Here is a 23537-nt window from a genome sequence, read left to right on the forward strand (position 1 = left end):
GGTGAGAGGGATGGTCTCTGTCATCCCTGAGACCCCCCAGCTCTTTCACTCAACAATCCCAAGCTCCAAAGCCACCAAGCGACGGCGCCATTTCTGACACGGTGACAGATGTGGGAACATGCAGATGTCCTTTCTCTTAGACTATCAACTCTTCAGGTGTGGTGGCCATGTCTCGTTCTGGTCATACCAGATTCTAGTGCCAGAGGCACAGAGAAAAACAATCTTACCACTGACCACTGACTATTGAGTCTTTACACCACGCCAGACCCGGTGCGGGGCTGGGGTTCACAAACATCTCCTTGGAGAGGCTGAGGTTTCGAGAGGGAGCTGTTCAGTTGGAGAAGGAAAGTTCTCTAACAAGTGGTTGTGGATCTGAACAGCTCAGACGGACCATGCACACACTGCAGTGGTGACCGCGATACGCGGGTTTCCTGCTTCTCACGCTGAAGCCACGGACTCCGACAGGAACACGACAGAGTGGTCCCAACACAAGTAAAGCAAAGCTGTCTGTGCCAGTTTACAAAGGGGGAACATCTCCCAAACAGCACCCAGAGGCCTCTTAAGGGTCAGTCTCCCTGAAGGGAGACTCATGGGAATGACGCAGATTGCTCAAAGGTCCACAGATGAACCCAAGGATTCCCAAATCTTCCTGAAAATGGAGAATGGATCCTCCCAGGACAACTGCTCATCTCCTCCTCACCATGGGCTAAAACTACAGGGCAGGAGAGGGTCCTGCCTGCACGGTCTTCCTATAGGTGAGGGCTGTGAGCCATCAGCCTGGGGACTGTGCCACTGACCTGCCTGGGAAGGGAGGGTAAAGCCACTATGCTGAGGCCCTTTGGGTCCTTGGGCAGGACAAGGACTTCCTGAATTCATAAAGCTGGCACAAAAAACAAATCCTGAATCCCTTACAAAACATTAACTGGGGTCTGTGGGTTCCAGACAATGGCATTGCCGTCCTTTCTCTCCTGGTACGCATCTCGGGGGGCCTCCCGGGGTCCCCCGATGAGGTCATTAAAGTGTCATTTTAGAAATGAGATCTCAGAGATCATCAAGGCTGGCCCCTCCGCCATGTCACAGACAACTTCCTTCCTCTGGGTCTCCCCGGCAGCCCTGGCGAGGGGGGACATTCTCCACAGTCAGCGAGGATGCCATGTCTTCCAAACCAGGAGCAATGTTCCTGCTAGCGCGGGCCCACGGCTGCCCCGTGCCTGGGACTCTCAACGCTTCTGTGTAACTCAGCACATGTGGTGGCAACAGTAAAGAAGTTTGCAACAGATACCACGAGAAGCCCTTGAACTGTGTGTGTGTGTGCGAGCAAGAGCCTCCAGCAGGATGGAGCTGAAAATCAGACCCACATGGCCCTGGCAGAGACTAGGGCTGCCAATGAAGGCTCAGAAGTTTGGAGAGGAAAAGCTGGAGGGGACAAAAAAGTCAATGGCTTGTTAACAATTAGCAGTCCAAATTAAAAAAAAAAAAAAAAAAAAAAAAAGATCCTGGGGACAAGAGGAAGTATTTCACTGAGAAATCATCAAAAGGGCGCCAAGTGTGAGAATGCCTTCCCCCAGAAAGCTCAAAGCTGCTTATGAATGTGAAAAGACTTCTAACTCTGCCACATGGGAGTCAGGGCAGATGGAATATTGCCCCTATTTTACACAGCAGGGAGATGCTCTCCTTTATTCTATTCTAGAAGGAATAACCAGACTAGTCAGAGATTCTTCAACAAGGACAAATTTCATTTTTCAAAGAGCTTGTTGATATTCTGCCTGAAGAGGAGAGGAGAAGTATTCTCCAAGTGCCCGTACCTCTATAAGAGAGGGGGACAGTAAGAATCTAAATTTGTATTTGCATACATAAATTCTAGAAGGGTACCCAAGAAAATTACTAAGAGTGGTTTCTTGGAAGCAGGGATGGGGACAGAAGGGTGGGACGGGCACAGGAGTAGGAGCAAGACCTTTAATGCCTAAATTTTTCTGTCACTTTGCTTCTTGAGTTATGACAATGCTACCTAGCAAATAATAAAAATAAGTGCAAATTTATTCTACATAAAGATAAAACAAGCAATGGACCCCCCCAGTTTTCCTTTTGAGTAGGCAACATTTGGGGGGACTAGAGGGCAGTGCACAGCTCCCATGACATCTAAACCTGAGGTAGGGAAAGGAAGCTGGACATTCTCAAGGTCACCCTGAAAGTCATGGGAGAAGGAAATTCTCCAAAGCCTTGCCTGCTGGCCACAGATGGTGTTGGGCCCTCTCTGAAATGGTGGGTGACCTTCAACTCACATTTAATGAGGGTGAGGAACTCAAGTCCTCCAGCTGGCTTCCTTTTGTGTTGTACTATGCTCCTCATAGCAACCAGAATGATTTTATTAAGACACAAACTCAATCGTGTTGCTTGAATGCACTGATGACTCCCTTCATCCTTCAGATGAAGTCCAAAATCCCTTGGCATTTAAGGCTCTTACCACGCTCACTGACCCCTCCCGTCTCACCTGCCACCTGCCACCTCCTGTTGGTGCTCCCCCTTCTCCGCCGCACATCCTTCCCTCACACAGCCAGAGTTTTCAAGCCTCTATGTCCCTGTTCACGCTGCTGCCTCTGCCTGTAATGCCTTTTCCCTTTCCTTCACCGGGTGAATTCCTTGATTTTAAGATTTTTTTAAAAAGTAATCTCTACACCCGTCATGGCGCTCGAACTTACAACCCTGAGATCAAGAGTTGCATGTTCTATGGACTAAGCTAGCCAGCCCCGCTGCCCCACGATACTTTAAATGAAGCAGCCTCTAGCTCAGGCTTAGCCCCAGCCCCTTCGTGGGACACCGCCGGCACATGCCTCTCTGAACCACCCCCCATACTGGACTTCCCACCCGCCTGGGGATCGTTTCATGGCGATCATCCACGTCTGCGTCTGCTTCCCAGGGAACTGCGAGGTCCTGCAAGGCAGAGTGCGTGGTGGCTGTCCTTTATACCACACCGGTGACACAGAATGTGCTGTCCGTTGAACAGCAGAGACCCCAGCACAAGGCGACCCCTTCCTTCCACGTGCCTCCTTCCATTCCAAGCACCCATAATCCTCACCATTATCACCTGAAGCGGTGCGTACTCATGTTAGCGCGACCTTATAGACGAGGAAACTGAGGTACGACAACATAAATTATAAGGCCAGTAGGTGGCACAGCCAGATTTTGAGTCCAGGTGATTTGCCTCGAGAGCCCTCCTCTACCCCCCATCCCTCTGGAGAGCCCTACTTTTAACCATGATGTCACAACACCTATAAATAAAAAATAAAATGAAATGTATTAAAATAAAATAAATTAATATTAAAATATTAATATTAAAATAAAATTAAATTAAATTTAAAAAATAGCTAGAAGTCAAACCCCTATTCCTAAGGCAAAGGTCGTCTAGGTTCCAATTTCGGAAATCCCAAGATCAGCAGCTATGTGGGGGACCTGGGCGGGGAGGGGACCTGCAAAGTCAACACAAGATTTTTGGCCACTTTTGGTATGGTACAGAGAAGGCTGAAACCCAAGAGCCCCGCTCTCCAGTTACTCTTCCATACTGACATCTCATCCACAGGCACCAAAAACCCACTCAAAGTTTCCCATATCCACCCCCGGGGCCACCCTGCATCCTTCCCGTCACACAGAATTTTGAGATTCTGAGGTTTCTTCTTGATGATGTAGCTCCAAACACAACGCACATGGAAAGGGGAAAGATTTACCACCAGCTCTCCACGCCAGTGGTCAGTGGTTTCTGCTTATGCACTTCAGAATTCTTTCTTGGAACAGGGCTGCAGGATCTGTTTGGGCCTGGAGGCCTGTCTGGGGCCCCCATGTGCCTCAACTGCTGACGGTGCACGGCCTCTGGGCCGAGGCTGGCCTGTCCGCCATTGCTGCCCGTCCGCCACTGCTGCCTCAGGGCCCAGATAACGGATGTGGGGGAAGCCCCAAGATGTTTCCTCTGGGGCCCGTATGTCCACCATCTTCTCCAAACCTGCTCAGAGCTGCCTTCGGGGAAGGAGAGTTGGATCTAGTGAGTGAGACTGCCAGACAGCCGAGTCCGAGGAGAAACCAGCATCCCCAGGGTGACGGAGAGAGGGGGAGAGATTCCCGAGGTGGAGTGTGGGGGGAGCAGACTCGGGGCTGGAGACAAAGGCCTTGGGTTGCAGGCTGGGCCCCACCGTCCCTTAACGGAGAGGCTCACAAGTTATTTACCGTACATGAGCCACATCTGCAAAAGAGGTTAACAGCTTCCTCATGTGTTGTGAGGAACAAATGAAATATTATATACAAAAGGCCTTTGTAATCTAAACAGTGGTTTCCAAGCCTCATTAGTTGTCAGGATCGCCAAGGATTTTTTTTTTTCCTCTTAAATTATAGATTTCTGGATCCTTCTCAAGCCTACTGAGTTAGAACTCCAGAGGAAGCATCCAGGAATCTGTATTTTCAAGGACCGCCCCCCACCTGGGTTCTTCTGAAGCCCAGTCACAATTCTACAGCACTATACAGAGTTGGCGCTGCTCTAAGTCTGTGGAGAGGTCCCAGGTCTGAGTACTGTGTTTGGAGGGAACTCCCTAGAGCCGCCCGGCTTACAAGGGCAGGACATCACAATGGAGGTCTAGAGAAGTCCGACTCTGCTGAGATGGAGCTTACGGAACCCATGCATTTGGGAAGGGTAGCTCTCCCTGGATGTACAGATGGTTCTCCTGCCTCTAAACATTCTCAGAGTGAAAGAACAGTCCCCCAATAACAGAGACACAGACATCGCCCGTCTGTCTCAGAAGCCGGCAGGAGCTATGGACTCCTACCAGAGAAGGCAGTCATCCAGTGTTTAAGGCCTCGTGGCTCAGGGAACTGATAGGGGGGTCATATCCCAGGGGGACACCTAGCCATATGGAGGGGAGCCTTGATATCGACAGAAAAGTGCTGCACAGCCAGGAAGGAAAGAGCAGAAACCCCGGGGCCCTGGAGTGTCCCCACCACCACCAGCACTCGGAGCAGCCGTGAGCAAACCACTACCTTCCCTGGGGCCTCTGCCTTCATCTGTGAAATGTGGACACAACTTGTACCCTACAGGAAGCTTGGTGAGCGAGTCACGGACGGGAAGGGCTGCAGAGGATTACGAAACCGTGCAAACATGATACAATGTTTCTGTTCTTCAGAAGTATCATGACTCCTACACCCCACCATGGACATGAAATTTTTCCCTAAGAATTAAAGGTCTGTGCAATGGATCCATTCAACGAAAAGCCTCCTCTTTGAATATCACGCTCTCCCTCCTCAAGGGAAAGAACCCTCAGTCTCCAACAAAATGTCCCCCCCATCCCGGAGAAGGGCACAGCTTGTTTCCGGATCTCCCCCTACCGCCCCACCACCACCACCACGGGACAGAAGCGCAGACCAAGGGCACCCAGAGGTGTGCAGACAATCGGCCACCTCTGAGAGGTTACGTTAGGTAACTTTGAAAAGAAGGGTTAAAAGTGAAAGAGATCCTGGAAGGCTTTGCAAAACCACTAAGTAACAAAATGTAGCTCCCACCTCCCACCCACGCACCACTGGAAATAACTTTAAATAATGCATCTGAGAATGTCTGCAGAACAGGCGGTCTGGATTAAGGACTTTTAAAGGGATGGCGTTCCCGCAACGATCCTTGCAGGAAAATCATCTGGAGAGTCATCCGATTCTCAGGCAAGTTGGTGGTGACAAACGACCTTGAGGCCAGCTTGGAGCCAGACTGTGATCTTGGTACTCTAGATGGCATCTCATGGGAAAGGAATTTAGGGCCAAAAAAGGCCCGGGAGTCCTCCCAACCCCCATGTGCCCACTCTTGCCCCGACAGTCTTGTGGAAGACTCGCTTACTGTATGTGAACAGAACCCCATAAAGAACGTGGCTGGTCTTTAGGATGTTGTAACTGAGCCACAGTCCTTTGTTCTTTTAACAAAAAGTCACTGAACATCTATCCTGCACCAGGCATTGTTCTGGCCCTGGGGATACAGTAGGAAATGAAACAAACAGAAGCCTTGACCTTCAAGCAGTCTCTGCTGTTGGAGGGAGGAGGGACAATAAATAAATATATGCATGAGTGCATTTTACAGTAAGGATTTTGGGTGACAGCACATAGGGAAAGATGGGGGGGAATTCTAGACGGGGGCGGGGGGGCTCAAAGAAAATCCCAGATGAATCGAAGAGGGAGTGAACCATGCGCAGATCTATGCGAAGACCATTCCTGGCACAGAGACGGGCGAGCACAAGAGGACGGAAGCAGTGGCCAGTGCAGTGCATTCAAGCAACAGTAAGTAGAACGCGGGGCTGCCGCTGAGCGGAACGGAGAAGATTCCCAGGGGGCACGGGAACACGCCCGTTAGGGACTTGCAGGCTTCAGATTTGACTTTGACCGTGACGGAGAGAACTCTGGGGCGTTCTGAGTGGCGGACCAGAACAATCCATCCTACATTTTAGAAGATCTCTGGTTATTCTGAGGAGGCTTGAAGGTTCAGGAAAGCAGAAATAAAGACAGAAAGTGCCGTGCGGAATAATGCAAACAGGGGAGGAGAGCGGTTGGACCCCGTGTGGGGGCAGTGGGGCCAAAAGGCTTGCCGAGGGCAGGCGCACGAAGAGCGCGAGACATTGAAGGAACCCCCAAAGCGCTGGGCTAGACCACCTGGACGAAGGGGCAACCCCACCTGGAGAGCAGAAAACCATGACCAAGGTGCCTCCTTGACATCCTAAGGAGGGAAAAACGTAAGAGAGGCCTGGGCTGGGGACACCAAGGAGGGACTGATATTTGAAGGCCAGAGTCTGCATGAGACAGAAGAGAAGAAGTAACCGTCTCAACTGGAGGGGGGCCCTCCCACCAGGACAGTGAGTAGCCAGGAACCCGCGTGGGGCTCAGAGCAGAAGCAGCTCATGGGGCAGGGCCTATGAGACAGAACAGACTCCTGGCAGCCTGGGCTCTCCAGCAAGTGTCAGGGAGGAAGGAGGAGTCATGGGCATCAAGCACCACGGGTGGACAGGAAGAGGACGGAGGCTTGCCCCCTGGGTGGGATAATGCCCAGACCAGTGGTGACCTTGGCAAGAGCAGTCTGGGCGGGAGGGAGAGCAGAAAGCCAGAGGGCAAGGAGTGGAAGAGACAAGCAGAGGGCAGGGAATGGAGAGAGCCAGCGCAGATAATGCTTCGAGAAGTTTTACTTTTCAAGAATCTGTTCTCAATGCTTTAGGGTTTGCAAGAGGAGAAACAGCTACAATGATCTCTCCAGCGGCTAAGCCTGATGTTCCTGCCTCTGCCCAGAGGCTCGCTGGCTTCTACCATGGGACAGACACTCGCTTTAGTGCCTGCCACAGGTCTTTCCCTCTCAGGGATGTATTCTGAAGAGGAGGAAGAAGGAAGATAATCCTTTGAAAGATTTGCAGGTCATAAAGCTCCTGAGTGGTTTCTTTTCCATCCCTGATGTCACTAAAACAACTCCGAAACCCCTACATACTCCAGAAAGCTTCCCAGGTCAATTTAGCACAGACCTAGAATTTTGGACATGACCCTGATGAAGAAAACAAAGCTCAGAGAGGGGAAATGACCTTGTCTCTCCCAACTATTAGCTGCATCGTCTTAGGCATTTTTTAAAAGTAATCTCTACACCCGATGTGGGGTACGAACCCACAGCCCCAAGATCAAGAGCCCAGCCAGGCGCCCCTTGGTTAGTTACTTTTAACCTCGGAGCTTTAATCCATCTGTAAATGGACAATTATAATAACACCCACCATCTGGGGTTATAATGAGGATTAAGATAATCATTACATGCAAGATTCTTAGAACAGTGGCTGGCACATGGTCAATACTCAAAAAAAAAATGTTATTTTTCATTTCTATTGCCCAACTCACTCAGATTTGTGTCAGAATAGCAAGAGGATACAGTAGAACCATCCTCCTTCTACTCCAATCTGACAGAAATCCTGACGCCAAACCTCATCCTTCCCTCCACAAAAGACCCACACTCCACAAATGAGCTTTTAATCTCTGTGCCTCTTATCCCTTTATTGGCTCTAGTCAAAAAGCCTTTCTTTATTCCATGTTATTACTAGTAATTGAAAGGGCTATTATCAAGGGTCTGATGGGGGTTTTGTTCTTTGCTCTTATGTAGACCCTATTTAACCCTTACGTGATCCTCAGAGGCCACTTATATCTACTCTGTTTTACAGGTCAGGAAGCTGGTGTCCAGAGATTAAATAATGTGCCCAAGGTCATAGGCTGAAGGCGGCAGAGGTGGGAGTCAAACAAGACCTCGGACTCCAGGGTCCAGAGGCTCGCTCCTTCCATCAGCCTGCCCAGTGCTGCCGGGTGACACCAGGCACTAAGGTCCCAGCGATCTGCCAGCAGTGAGGCTGTAGGGCTTTGTTAAGTCGTTCTGGAATGGGGACAGCAGCTCCATGTGAGCTGTATTTTAAACACCGGACTAGGTAGGTGCGCCTCTGCTTTCTCGGAGCGGTTGAAGACCTACGTGAGAAATCCACTCGCAGCCGGATTCGTTCTTACCCAACAGCTCATGGGGGCTGGGCGGCCAGTGGGCAGGAGGGGAAGGAACAGGAAATCATTCGCTGGTGGTTGACCAGGCCCCCCGAGGCTTCTCAGCGTTAGAGAACTGCCACCAACAGGGCGGTTCCTGAGAACCACGAGAACCTTGGGGTCAGCCAGAAGGCACCTGTGGTGACATCGCGGGGTGGGGCAGTGGAAAATATACAAGCTCGAGGGGCTGTTTCCCCCTCTGTGAACACAAGAGCACTAGAGAAGCTAATTATAACCACTATGCCCCCAGCCCCCTCCAAGGGCAACGGACATTTCTAAGTGCCTTGGCTGTTTCTAGTGCTTCTCCTTCTACTGAGCTGTAGCTGTGGCCATGCCTAACACATGTGGTGGAGGTCACTGGGTCCTTGCTGGGGGCGGGAGGCAGCGGCGAGGACACCTTATCCCCAGCCCCCTTCCACTCCTGCCCAGAGAGCTCTTACACTGACTGCTATAGGTCCTCCAGGTTCCCATGGGATTCTCTTGTTGGACTACAGGGTACAGCCACTTTTCTAGGGGTACAGGGGTGGGGGAAGTGGGAACCCAACAGTCTCACTGTCAGCCAGTCCAGGGTACAGCAGTGCCAGGGGCAGACAAGGAGGATTTGGAAGATTGGTCTTATGACGAAGAGGAATAGAGACGCTTCCTCTCTCTGGACCTCCCCATCTTAGGCTAAGGCTCCAGGGAGGCTGGCTGCATTTAAAGATTATTCTGGAACCTGGGAGGCCCAGGGACAGGGGTCTCTGCCATGGGGAGATAGCCAGGCTCTGGCCAAGAGGTGGCCAGAAGGGAAGTCCGTGATATTGGGCTGGTCCTAAGAACAGCCCCGATCCTGAGTGGCTCGTGTGGTCTTGCCCAATTGATGGCTTTAGAGCCTGGTGGGGAAGAGGAGATGAAGATGTACCGGGCACAGCTTCTCTGCCTCTACAGAGGGCCACTGTGACAGCCCCAGAAAATCCCACCTCTGCGTCCTCCTTGCATGGTCCCCCTGCCTCCAAAGCACACGCAGAAAGGTGAGTGCCAGAGTGGCCACTGGAGGGAAGATGAGCCTTTGAATCGCCTCCATCCTTGGCGCATTTTCAAAAGAGACGAAAATGCAATTTTGGCTCCAAAGTCAAGGGCTTGAGCTCCATGACCTTAGTCTTTGAGGGAGAGGTGCTCTCTCTGTCAAGAATGGTCATCCCCTGGGCTGTGGCCGGGGCGGGGGGGGTACATGGCGGTGGCTGCAGGCCGGGCTTTAAGGTTTGCAGAAGCTGGCACTGACGAGGGTGCCATATGTTGTATTCTGAGACTCAAACATAAACTTCTGCTGGGTGTTTGGATTTGGGTTGTTTAATTATTCCCTGTTTTGGGAGAGAGCAAAGAAGGGCTTGTGTGTCCACATGTGTGCTCAGAGGGGGACAGGGCAAGCAGACAGAGGAGTGGCCGTTACCATCGGGGGCTTGCTCCAGCAAGGGCTGCTGACCCTTCTAGCGACAGAGGGGGTAAATGGCCCTAAAACACAAGAGCTCTGCTGACACGACACCAGTCAGGGGCGTCTCCTGAAGCACACGCTTTCTGGACGGCCTCTGTGGAAGCATAAAGCAGCCTGTGCCCCATCTCCTTCCTAACAGACACCAGCAGCAGCAGCATGATGGCGGCCAAAGAGGCGGCCTGCACCCCCAACTGGATGCAAACAGCACACCCCCAGCCCCAATCAGCAGTGAGAAGTAACATTTCTGGAGTGTTACTGATATCCTAAGCACCATGCAAACCTTTGGAATTTCTCTTTTCATCTTCAGAATTCTATCATGTCGCTACGATTAGTATACCCACTTTACAGATGAGCAAAGGAGAAGGTAAGTCATTTGTAGAAGGTTGTGCACATCGTAGGAGGGGGAGGCTGTACTCAAACCCAGGTTTGCCTGATTACCTCTACTCTGAATGACCCTCCTACCATGCCTTCCCTCCACCGTGACATCGCCTCCAGGCTGGAGGCCAACAGCCGGCATTGCTCCCTGTGAGCAAGGCTGGAGGAGGAAGCACACTTGGGAAGTATTTAAGGTTCATTCCCACCGCGGCGAATTATCTCCAGATTTGAGGAAATGGGGGACCACAAGTAAGTTGTCCAAAGCCACACAACAAAGCAGCAGCACTGCCAGGAATCAGCAAAACTGGGTTCAATCCTGTGTTTTTTCCATTTCAGCGCACGTGGTCTCTGGACCAATTGCCTGGAGGAAGGGGGCTGCCTCTCAGTCACTTCACCTAATAGAGTAAAGGCAGTGAAGGAGGCTCAGATTTTCTTAAACGTTGCATAAATAGGTTTAGGTGGGATCTTGGAAAAGATGTGAACTGGAGGCCCGTGAGTAGCAATTTCAGGGAAGCAGATTCGTGAAGAACTTCCTAATCCTCAAATGTGGCAAAAAAAAAAAAAAAAAGATTTCCTTGCAAGGTGGACAGCTCCCCCGTCTACCCAAGCACAATTTCAGTGAACACCTGGTGATTCTGGAGAGGCGATCAGTAAGGGAGGAACTACAATTTGGCAGTCCAGCATCTGAGCACCTGTCTTACTCAGGGACCATCCCAATATAAGGGAGAGGGGAGCCCCAGTCAGGAAGCTGATGGGGCTGATGTTCGCTCAGCTTCCTGCCAGGTAACACCCAGGCGAATGACCTAGACTTCACCACTCAACCGCTCCCATCAAGGACTTGGAACCTTAAAAGAGCAGCCCAAAATGCAGGGGTGGTGGCCAGTGTCCCGGGTTCCTGATTTCAGAGTCTGGCGAGCCAATTTGCAGGTCAGTTATATGAGCTACCGAAAATCTTCTAAGTTAGCCAGATGCGGTTCCGGACCTGGGATACAAGCATTTGATGCAAAACTGCGTAGTTAGATCAGGTCACCGAGCTGGGCACATATCTGAATTCCTGGTGCGGCTCAGTAAAAATACCCAGTCTAAGTCCCAGGTTCAACAGAAACTACTGAGTCAGAATCTTCAGAGGTGTACTCTGAAGATCATGTATTTTAAGGCTCCCCAGAGGATTCTGACATGTAGCCAGATTTGGAAGAGGCTGGAATAAATAATCTCTATAGTTCCTAAAATAAAATACTAGGATTCTTGAAACACTCGTACCAAGAACCTGGGCATGACTCTCAGGAAAACTCAAGATGTCTCTCTAGTGGATCCTGGCACAATGCAAGGGTTAGGGATACTGACCCCTGCGTGGTGGAAATTCCACACGTAACTTTGGACTCCCCCCAAACCTAACTACTGATAACTCACCATGGACAGGAAGCCTCACCAATAACAAACACATGTTGTGTTTACAGGTTATGATTAACACATGTTTCGTATGTGTATTCTATATGCAAGCTTACAATAAGGCAGGCTATAGAAAAAATCACGTTATGAAGTCATAAGATACAGTTATAGTACTGTATTGAAAATATGTGTAAGTGGTCCCATGTGCATTGTCCAAGGGTCAACTATAGTTACACTTACTAACAAGAAGGATAACCTTGGGGGCGCCTGGGTGGCTCATTCGTTAAGTATCTGCCTTTGGCTCAGGTCATGATCTCAGGGTCCTGGGATTGAGCCCCGCATCGGGGTCCCTGCTCGGTGGGAAGCCTGTTTCTCTTTCTCCCTCTCCCCCTGCTTGTGTTCCCTCTGTCCAATAACATACACTCTCCAGAGGCGAAAGCTCTGAGATACCTTCCATTTCCACAGAATATTCATTTCCAAGGGCTCTCAAAGCTACAGATCTTTACCACAGCCTACAATCATCCTGGGCCTTCCTCGGGGCAGGGTATGAGATCCACGTTTCCGTGGACATTCATTCAATGCTATAACACTGGACTAGCTTGAGCCCTTTGACTTCCCAAATCAAGGCCTCCCTCCGTCATGGGGTGCTGCTCTTAAGATCCACCTTCAGTGTGCCCAAAGGAAAGCCTCAGCCCCATTCTGAGCCTTAAGTGTCCTGCCCGAGAGGAGGCCCACCAATGCCAACCCACTTTGTGTGGTTTCTGGGCAGAAGAGGACAAAGGAGGGCGGATGGGTTGGCACATCACAACCTCTCCATCCTGGTTCTGAAGGCTCAGAAGGCAGGCATTTTAGAGGATGAAGGTGGACATCCAGCCCACTGTCTGGGGCTCAACACTGCTCATCTGTCCTCAAGCAAAATCCCCATTTCTCCTGGAAACAATGGCTTTGCAGCAGCTATGCTTGGGGCTACTGAAGCCTTCTGGGGTTCATGGGTTTCTTTTGCATGGTTTCTCTGGTTTTTTGTTATCTTTTCCACACCATAGGTAGGGAAGGGACCTGCCAAGCTCATCCACCCTCTCCTTGGACCCTAGCCCTTAGATCTCCTCAAGGTACTTCCTGGCACAGGAAATCCTGTAAGCTCTCTTGGTAGCCCTCCCAGTGCCCAACAGATCTAGAGAACACAAGAAACTAGAGCCATGTGGATCCCGGCAGAGCCCAACCATCACTCAGGGGCAGATGGAAGGTCCCATCCTGTGGGACAGCACCTTCCTTCTGGAGGAAACTTCCAGATCCACGTGGGCATGTATTTGCTAAGGTCGCTAGCGCCTCAGGAAAGTGAACCCAGCTCCTACCTCCTCACCCCAGAGCCTTACATGAGCCACCAGCCTCGACAGGACCTTGAGGACAGCTCGGCCATCTGGTTTTTGTACAATCGGCATACATACAGTGCACATAAATTTATCTTCCAGGGCCTTCAAAATGTACACAGCTGAATCCTACTGCTGACTTTGGCACTTGCTCCTGGTATCTGAGAAGAACAGATTCAATTAAAAAGGAAGTAACAGATGCTGCAAATCACTCCCTCATTTTGAGAGAAGTTTTTTTTTTTTTCTTCCCCCCAAATGGCCTGAATTACTTGATGATGAACAGCCATGCAGCAAAAAAAGGCTGGCATGACAACTTCCAACCTGGCTTCAAGCCAAGGGGAAGCTGTGGGTTCTTCCTCCTAGGTGGTCTTTATGCCCTGGCACATTCTTTTGTCTGGTCTGGGTATTGTTGTGCAGAGAACTTGGCTGGAGGTAGAGAATGGACAAAATGAACCCAGGGTGCTTTTTAGCCTTGGAATGCTTTGCTTTTCCTCACTTGTCCTCAGTGTCCTGGTGAGGGGCATGTGTGGACATCAGAGATAGAATTAGTATCCCCATTTTAGAGGTGGAAAAAGAGAGGCCCCAGGAAGGTAGGGTAGTTCCCCAAACTTAACCACAGGAAATTTGTTCTGTCAGGAAACCTCCATTCTTTTCCCCACAATGCATCTGTGCCCTGCACACAGAAGGATGTAGCGATGGGGCCAGGGCCCGGCTGGAAGACCCTGGAGCACGTTCAAGGGATCAGACATATGGGTTCCTGGTATGTGTCCTTGAAAGGCAGGCTGCTGTGCTCAGCTTTCCTTGCCTACCACTCAGACCTGCTCAACAATTCCACATCCTGGTTCAGCTTCATCCTGCCTGTGTCTTCTGAGACCTCCTGGACTCTGGGGGCCATCCTGTCATTGAGGACTTGGGATAGGACCCACCTAGTGGGAGAATAAGGCAAGGAAAAAGGAAGAAGTTGGATTTTTCCATGAGATCCTATTGCTTCTCTTTTCCCTAAGTACTAAAACACTAAAAAGATGAAGAATCCCAGGGCTGAGCAGAGGATGGGGTCCCCCACCACCAAAAGAATTTAAAAAAATAATAAAATAAAAAAAGATGTCTGCTGCAGAGATTTTTGGAGCCTGGAATGGCAAGGCTGAGAAGCTTCCTTGCCAGAGATTTTATAAGAGGAGCGATGGGGATCCCTTTGGGGGAATTGGCTGAGGGGATCCTGCCTAGATACAGAGGCACAAAGTCAGCAGTGCTCTCTTTTCTTTCCCGGAGTCTTGCTTCTAACAGTCGTCAAGTGACAGGGTTCCCACGCTCCCTAACGCCATGATTTTACCGGTGATCTTATTTTCTGAAGCAAGAGTCCATGAAAGGCACGACTTGAAAATCATGATTTGAAAATTGCAACTGTTCCAGAAAACCCAAGATGTCTGCTTAGCTATTCCCATGACCTCTCTACCTCCCAAAGCATAGAACCTGGGCTTCCTCTTCCTGTGGAACAAGAGAACAAAAATTCTAGCAAGGTGGCGGGTGGCTTGGGCTCCCATGGGCCACTGCTCCCCCTGTGATGCCCTTCTGGGGTGACCTCTATCCCCACTCCCTTTCTGCTTTGGCACCTTTCCTTTCCACTTCCCCGAGTCGGGCTCAGCTACCATTTAACTGCAGCTCTGTGATCACGAAGGGTAGGGACACCGCAACCGGCTAGCCAAGGATTTCACTTCTGGTTCCACCACCCACAGATGTGGGACATCAAGGAGGGCCTTAAATGTCCGATCCTTCTCCTTGCAAAATGGGAGGGGACTGGACCTGCCTAGCAGATGGATGGTGATGCTGAGGGTCATAACACATGCGGAGGACAGCAGCACGCCTGGCATGTAATAAGCCTGGATAATAATCGTGGCCCCATCTCAACTACCAGCATCGTCCCAAACTTGCTCCTCCTCCTGTCCTGAATGCCTGACCTCGGCCTCCTTTACCTGTGTCTTCTAATTTTACTTCCATTGGTCTCCCTGCCTTCTATGCAGGGGAGCCGGAAGGCCAAGACAGGCCATTTATCCTCCATGAGCTTAAATCCATGACATGCACGTTCAATCCGAGGAGAATGAATGAATGAGTGAATGAATGAACACAAACAAACAAAGAAAAAAAAATGGCTTAGAGCTCTAGCTTCTGAGATGTGGTGATCATCTCTCCCTCGTCTCTAGCGGAAAGAACTGGGTGGGGGTTCAAGTCTCCCATTTGCAAAAGCCTTGGACTATACAAGTCTACCGAAGATATAAAGTGCCTGACTTGAAACACTTCTGCGGATCACAGGCCCACACCTGAAAAGAGTTAACCATCAGGTGCTGGGGATATTTTCATGGTCTTTAATAAGGGATCAAAGCAGCAGGACACACATGCGCTGAATCTATAATCCCTCCAACGCCCACATAGGTTCCCTTTCCCCTTCTGATTTACTGAAGTTCAAGCTCACTTATCAGGAAATACACTTGGCAGCTTCCACTGGGGCTAACCTGGAAGTGATGAAATCTTAGTTCTTCCTCCAAATCCTCACTCCTGAAATTCCATCCTCACCCCATTCTTCCCATGGGATAGGGGTTGGGATTGCTTGCTTTCTGAAATCCCTTCTACAAAGAGCGCACGTTTTACAAAAGTAGACATAAAGGTGGGGATGGGGACAGGAAGGTGACATTTCAAGGATGAATGAGTTTCTCATGGTTCGGTTGGTTGGTTCTCGGGCCGTCATGAGACGCTCCCTGCATGAAGGAGGAGGATGGGAGATGACCAGGAGTTGAACACCTACACTCCAGGCACTGTGCTAGACACACTACATATACCTGCTCCTCTGGTGCCCGACAACTATGACAGAGAGATGATTCCACACATTCTGCTTATTCAAGCCCAGGGCGGGGACTTGTCCTGTGTCACAGGGCTCCCGGAACATAAAGCCAGGACTCAAACATCAAACTTAGAGATGTTCTGGTTTGAAAACCTGTGGAGGCCTTCTGAGGGATGCAAGTAAATAAAATTGGCAATACAACTGACAACAAATGGAAAATGAACATCTAGGTTACCAAAAATCATAAGTAAAATGATGTTTAAAATAATTTACTGCAATTCCCTGGAGAAGAGTCGTGCGTCTCACATCTGAGGGCCTCTCTCCTCCAGAGCAGGTTGAGAATTGTGAGAACCTTTGAGATAATCGCTCCCAGTCCTTTCCCTTTACAGAGAGAACAGAGTCTCCAAAGGGTCCAGAGACAACTACAGCCCAGGGGTCAGCTTCCTGGCCACAGTGCTTTTCTGCTAGGATTATCTTACGCCAGGAGAAGAGACAGCCAAAGACGGACTCCACTACGGTGGTTCTGCACCCTAAGAATTATGTATGACCCAGTGGATTAGCTCTTTATTTCTACTGCAGTAGACAGAGGAGACAATAAGGTTTGACTGCAACCGGAGACTCCGGGTGCTTATTCATTCAACAAATACATACTTAACAGGCATTATATGTAGAAATTACAAAAAAAAAAAAAAAGAGAGAGAGAGAGAGAGAGAAACTGAGCAGCCACACAGCTTACTGAGAAAGAAGGTCATCCCCATCATTATCTTTTTTGATGGTAAGGGTTATAACAAAGGTGAGGACAAGGCGCTTGGGCAGCCCAGAGGAGGAAGATACAAGTGAGCTCTCTTGCAAGGGGTTTCTAGACGGTTTCACTGAGAGAAGGAATGAGGGCATCAAGCAGAGAAGAAATGGGCTAGCAAAAGTTTACTACTCCTCAGCAGGGACAAGGAAGTACTGGAAAAGCCTGAAGAGGCAGGTCTTCTCTCAGGTTAGGGAGCAGAAGTCTTCTGTGCCTGGTGGCTTGTAAGAACGGTGGGTAGAGCAGTTGGTTCCAGATACTTTTGGACTAATAAGCTTTCAGAGCAGAGGCCAGTGGGCTGAAGGTGGACTGGATGGAGTTAAATTTTAATTTTCTCAATTAACAACTTATTCTAAAATCCCCGACACCAATGATTACCATGAGTTCATAAAAGAAAGGATGTTTTAACACCCAAAAAATTAAGCAGGGTATGATCACAGAGAAAAGGGCACTTTTTTCCCCTGAGAAAGATCATCTGGAAACTTTCCACCAGTATGCTTCTTACTTTACTCATTTCCCATTGTACCAATGACAAGATTGACAGGATTTGGGACCCAAGTCATGACTGGAGGAGATCACCCATCAGCCCTGCTAGATTTAGATAGATTTAAATGGAGGCAAGCTAAGTTCTTTTACTGGAATTGTGCAAACTTCTGGTTGGTATATTTATGACAATCTACAGGTAGATGCAGCTGAAATTCTCCACCATATCATCCCTTTACAGTATATGAACCAAGTCATAAGGTATTTTTGTCTACATACACGATTTTGGGTACTCCCTTTAGCCAAGGATTTCCAGAACCACCCACCTACGCAGTTCTTCTGAAAGAACTCCAGGCTTTTAAATTCCAGCACCAGGAGAGCAACAAGTCTAAAACTCGTTATTCTGAAGGCTATCCCCAAGCTAGCCCCTCCCCCTCAACACACTCAGGAGGATCAGTGATTCCTGAGGGAAGCTTGTATCCAGGGTACCAGAGTAAAATGCAAAATGTACACTCTAGCTTAACAACACAGGTCGTTGGCCACAAAGCCATTTCTCCAGACCTTTATGGGAGGAACTTTCCCACAGTCAGCCAGATGTGCAAACAAGACCTTTGAATGCCTTGGAGTAGAGAGACTACAGAAGCTACCAGAGGGTGTAGCTGAGGAGAAGGTTCTCAAATTCATTTTTTTCCAACTTTGTTCAGAAGGGGATGGATGGATGCTTACAAACAACCCACACTTTCTAAAGTCCCAAGCCCTAGATCTGAATCTGGGAGAGGCATTAAGGACTAGAGCTTTTGATGAATAAGGAGGAACGTTTTTATCTTCTTCCTTCACGATAAGCATTTGGCCTCCTCAGGAATGACCATTAGGACATTCAGTGGCCTGAGGTCCAGACCCAGGCAAGCTAAATGTGTGCACCTCAGTGAGACTTGGGGAGACGGGCGCCATACCTAAGATCACAGGATTATAACTGCTTCCTGCACAAAAGGAGGGTGTCAGCCCCTGCGGGCCAAAGGCAGAGCAAGGGGTGTACAAAGTCCCGTGACAAAGCTGAGTGGTGAGGACAGGAAGGTCAGAAAGAACCCCTGTAAAGTCGTGTTCTTTCTCACCTCACCCACTCACAAGGGTGCTCGACCTCCCTGTTAACTAACCACATGCGGTAGTTGGAGGTGGGGATGCCCCAGTGGGTTGGTGAGGAAGCCTGGGGGCTCAACCACATTCAGGATGTTACCTCTTTGGAAAAGAATCCATCTTTGTTAGGACTGGAAAGCAGGCCTTGCTTCTACAGTTTCCATGAGAAATTACCGGGGCCTATAAAGGAAGGGAAGGTCATCGGCCCTCAGGGCCGTGGGCTGTGGGTTCTTGGATTGGTTGTCAGTAGTGAAGAGGATTTCAGGTTGAGCCATCTGCAACCTCAAAGCCACTTCCCTTTGGGATTCATGAACTCGGCTGGCAGCTAGCAGGGTAGCCTGGGTCCATGGGAACAGCTTCGCTCCCCGCAGGGCCAGGGGGCTGGGATACGGCCAAACATACCATATCAGGCAGGTGAGTACCTGTTCCCTCCCTCTATTTAAGTCACTAGGTTTGGAGCCCTAACACAAATCTTTCTCTAACCTAGATGTTCCATCTCTGTGACTTTTCCTTTCTCCTAACCCCCACAATAAAGAAAACAGAAGAGGGCTGATCGTTTATATGCGTTGCCAAATCTAGAAAGCATAGCCCTTAAAGAAACCCTCAAATAAGCTCTCTATTTAAAAACAAACAAACAATGGGGCACCTGGGTGGCTCAGTGGGTTAAGCCTCTGCCTTCGGATCAGGTCATGGTCTCGGGGTCCTGGGATCGAGCCCCACATCGGGCTCTCTGTTCATCGGGGAGCCTGCTTCCCCCTCTCTCTGCCTGCCTCTCTGCCTACTTGTGATCTCTCTCTCTGTGTCAAATAAAAATAAAATAAAAATCTTTTAAAAAAATAAAAATAAAATAAAAATAAAAACAAACAAACAATTTAAACAACTGTTTCCAGAGACATAGCCCATAATCCCTCTGGGGAAAGCGGCCTCTGAAAATCAGGCACCAGCCCTAGAACTGGGCAATGCTCTTGGGACCAGCTGAACCAAAGCCTCCTCAATCCCTGTCCTCAGGTCTGCCACTCTCAGACCCACTGGCCTGTCTGACCTTTCACAAGGTCACAAGGTGATCCTCCCCCAACGTAAAGACCAGTAGTTGTTTTCAAAGTTGAAAACTGTGAACTTCTTCCAGCCACCATCTCAGAGGAAGAACCCAGGAGGTTGTGATTCAGAGACTCCATATTTGGCCAGATTAGAATGTTCAGCTCTCAAGTTTCAGGCTCCGCAGGGTGAGGACTCAGCCCCTGTGTAAAAGGTCAACCAGCTCTGGTCGCTCTTGAGTTCACACACGGCCTACGAAGCACTTGCCGGTGTTGGCGAAACTTTGCTTTGGTCTTTAAGTGACCTTAAGCCGCAGGCTCTTTGAGCGAGGCAGACTGGTTTCTGAGTCCAAGTGAGTCACTCTTGAGGCCAGGGCTCTTGGCCTGTCGGGGGATGGTGGCCCCCGAGCCAAGAGATCTTCTTGTCCACCAAGATAGAGAGGAATGACCACTCTGAAGCCAGGAGGGCACGTGCTAAGGATGCCGGGTTTCTAGAGTGCACCCATCAGGGCCTGTGCCATTGCTAAGGTCTCTTCCACCCTAAGAAAAGGAGCTTTTCCATCAACCCCTAAACCAGTACCAGGTCCAAGTCCTGTTCTCTTAAAGCCTTAGTCAGTCACGTCCTGTGTCCTAAGTTTCAAAACTTAGTCTAGAAGTCTCAGTCGGCAGATTTTTCCCTATTTTTCAAGAGGAGAAGCATCATCTGATGGTTGTTTTGAAAAGTAGAAAGAAGAAATTTCAAAATATGTGGCATGTCTGCAACAAAGCCAGCTTAACAGCTGTATGTGAGTACCTGCTCCGGGTCAAGGTCACGAAGAGGAGGATGAAGAAGACATTCCACATATGAACCAGACATAGCATTCAGCTTCAGGTTTTTAAAGGAGTAAATGAACAAATGATGAATGAATGCAAAATCAGGGTTAATGCTAAGTGTTATAGCAATTCCCCTCCCTTGTATAACTGCATTAATATGTCCCTAAGAGGAGGATAAGAATAAACATTTTTCCTGAGTTAAAATCAGAAGGCGCTTCTTCCTAATGTTTTTTCTCCTCCCCCCCCAACCCCCAAACACATCTTTGGCTTCTAGAATCTTCTGCAATCTGGGTTTCTCTCAAGTCTTTAATCGGACCTCGAATCCTGAAGGCAAAGAGTCCTCATGCTCTTTGGGGATAAAGTCCCAGATTTGATTTTATGGGATAATATTCTGTCTTTTTAAAAGTACTTTGTCAACAGATCTTTATTTTAGACCCTTCCACCTCTCTCTGCGCAGAGGTCATTTAGGGTTCTGGATGATAGGTTCCCTTGCACATACATGTGTTGTGCTTGGATTCATTATTATAGCAAATAATTCCATTTTCCAGGGAACAAGGGTCACTTCTCCTCATGGGGTGTTTGCTGATCCTTCTGATCAGAATACACGATAGTACTTGCAAACCACATGATGGAACAAAAGGAGACAAACTTCTGTCCTCATGGAGACTGTAGTCTCCACTGGACATCAAGGTTAAAAACGGGAAGCCAGTGAATGGTGGCACAAGGCGGCTTCCCTTTTGAGGCCAGCTTGTGTCCTGGGAGCTCCGGGGACACGGGTCGCTCTGGGCAAAGGCTGCCAGGACAGGTTTTGAGATGGAGCAGGGACACATCCAGGGGAATGTCAAAAGGAAAGAACTGGTCCTATTCTCAGCCCGCCATCCCTTCTGCTCCGAAGACCCTTAGCTCCTCGAGAGAAGCAGTGGGCTAGGGAGTGGGAGCCTCAGGGGTGCGTGGAGAGACACCCCGTGCCTCTGGGTAAAGCTCGGCCCTCTGGGGAGCTCAGGGCCTTGAGAGGTGCATCAGAGGGAAGAACACAGTCCTCGTGAAAAGCCCACGGATGTCGCAAACTGTGAGTGTTACCCAAAAAGCAGCTCGCTCAGGCTCCCATCCTATTGGGCGCCCAGCAGAACTTGCCGCAGCAAGTGCCTCGCTCCCCTTAATAAGGCCTCGTTTTATTATCTCCGTGCTCTGTCATTTCTCCCACTGCCTTGTACACTGGAACATTCTACTCCTTACACTTCGTGTTAATTACTCCGGCGGGGGGGGGGGGGGGGGGGAGGGCTTCAGGCTACAGCGCAAGATAAAAAGACCAATTAGAACGTTTCCCACTGTCTTTTCCTTGCTTTGTAATCCCCCAAATCAATCAGCCCAGTCCCTAGACCCTCCCAACAGACAAGCAGATCTGTGAATGCCCTTGGACAAAGCAGCTGAGAAATTCAAAGCAGATGGAGAATCACACAACCATGCAAATTAGTACAGGCCTTGGGCGGGACAGGATGACGATGTTGGGGGCTGGGAATTAATTTTCAATATAAAACAGAAATAATCACCCACGGCACTGATGTTCTTTTTGTGAGGAACCAAGATGGTTCTGCTTAAATGGGGAAGGCGGGGTGGGGGGTTCTTTTCCCAAGCTCTCTACATGTACAGACCGAGAGCTGGGTCTCCCCGGGCTGACTCCCGTGGCATGAAGTCCACCGTGCGGGGCCGCGGACTGTTTGCCCCAGGTGAAGCTTTCCCTCACGGGTCAGCACGACGCTTCCAAGCCCGAACTGCTAACATCAGCATCAGAACTAAATTACGAGCGCCAAGGAGACAAACACGCAAAAATCTAAACCAAAAAATGAAAAAAAAAAAAAAGAAAGAAAGAAAGAAAGAAATGTTCAAGTTTATCCACTCGACTGCACAAGTTTAACAAGAAATCCTCAACTTGCCGAAGGATGGGAAGAAAAAAAGCACTCACCATCTGTAACTCGGGTCACAGCCCAAACCAAGGAGGAGACAGGGCTTGCAATGTTAAACCATCTGCCCAGCCCTGGGGACTTCACACTTAGCTTAGCGCCTTAAGGAATCGGGTCTCCAACCAGCTCCGCAAAGAATAACTTCTGGGTCCCCCACCTAATCAACAGACGCTCACTTCTACCTTATGGAGGAGGCAGGGCCGCTCCCTGAGGGGAGGAAGATGGCCACTCCAGCTTGTTCTCCGGGCCTCGCAGGCTCCCGTGCTGGGCTTCCTCTAATACCCACACCTGATCGCTCACACCATACACCTGCCCACCGAGTGGGGCCAGGTGAGTAAAGGTCCTGATTGGCGCTACCACGGGCCTGTCGGTACCATAGTCAATTTCTTGACTGAGTTTTAAAATCAAATAATACCATTTACGCAGAGCTTAAGAGATCACGCAACACTGAAAAATCTGTGTCCTCTGCAACAAAAATTGTGTCCCCTCATAGTAATTCTGGAAGGTAGCCGCTCTTATTTACAGATCTTTCACAGAACAGACTGAAGGACATGCTAGTAACACACATGAGGAAGGGGCTGGGCCAAGATTCAAACCCAAGTCTTTGGCTCCATATACTATGCTTTCGGGGGCTGTGAGTTCTTTGAGATCGGGGGGTCATACTGTTCCCCCTCTGGAAGGTTGGAGGTAGGCTCTGGGCTACATCTGATGCATGGCAAAGTGGAAAAAGTATGTGCCCTGGAGAGAGAGCTAGGTCCTGATTCTGGCTCTGCCACTTGCTTGCTGGAAACTCTGAGCCAGTTCGCTCCCACTATGAGCTCCTCAGTCTTCTCTGTGAAATGGGACCAGGATCCACCTCACAGTGCTGTTGCGAGGACTGAATGAAATAACTTTTGCAGAGCAGGTACCTAACGGACACCAGTTTGTTTCCATGCAACACCCCCCCTCCCCCCCGCACCTCCCAGGCCCAGGATCAAGAGATTGGGAACCAATCCCAATCCCGGTCTGCATACATTACACATTTAGACGCACAACTTCAGGTTAAGATGATTATCAACAACAGCACTGAAGCCAGGAGATTTCCAAAGGGGTGGGTGTGTCAGGTGTAATGAGAGTAGAGACAGAGGATTGTGGGAACACTGGGGGTGGGGGGTCAGCTTTAGATTCTGGCTTTTGTAGCAAGAGATCCTCCACACGTGGGGACCCATGGGGCCCCGGGGCCTCGTTTCTGATAGCCTCAGAACTGGTGCCTTCCTACCGCTGACTCCGGGCTCTCATGTATTATGGGTGCGACTTCGCTACGTGCTCCCTCCACCTGT

At 49.7% G+C, this 23537-nt stretch overlaps 1 protein-coding gene across 3 annotated transcripts in view; it reads right to left on the reverse strand.

Moving 5' to 3' along the window:
* Nucleotides 1-23537, reverse strand: part of LOC111153743 (ubiquitin associated and SH3 domain containing B) — a 136272-nt gene that overhangs the window by 74768 nt on the left and 37967 nt on the right. Inside the window, exon 1 of one of the 3 annotated variants that reach the window (XM_022512946.1) lies at nucleotides 18511-18556. The exons of the other annotated variants lie outside the window; for them this stretch is intronic. Within the exon in view, the coding sequence (XP_022368654.1) occupies nucleotides 18511-18530 (20 nt within the window). The 5' untranslated portion in view covers nucleotides 18531-18556. Of the gene's footprint in view, nucleotides 1-18510; nucleotides 18557-23537 lie in introns of those variants that run through there. 3 annotated transcript variants of the gene reach the window in all.

This window comes from Enhydra lutris, unplaced genomic scaffold (genome assembly GCF_002288905.1).
Source record: "Enhydra lutris kenyoni isolate GAN:26980312 unplaced genomic scaffold, ASM228890v2 scaffoldscaffold34, whole genome shotgun sequence".
Taxonomy (NCBI): domain Eukaryota; kingdom Metazoa; phylum Chordata; class Mammalia; order Carnivora; family Mustelidae; genus Enhydra; species Enhydra lutris.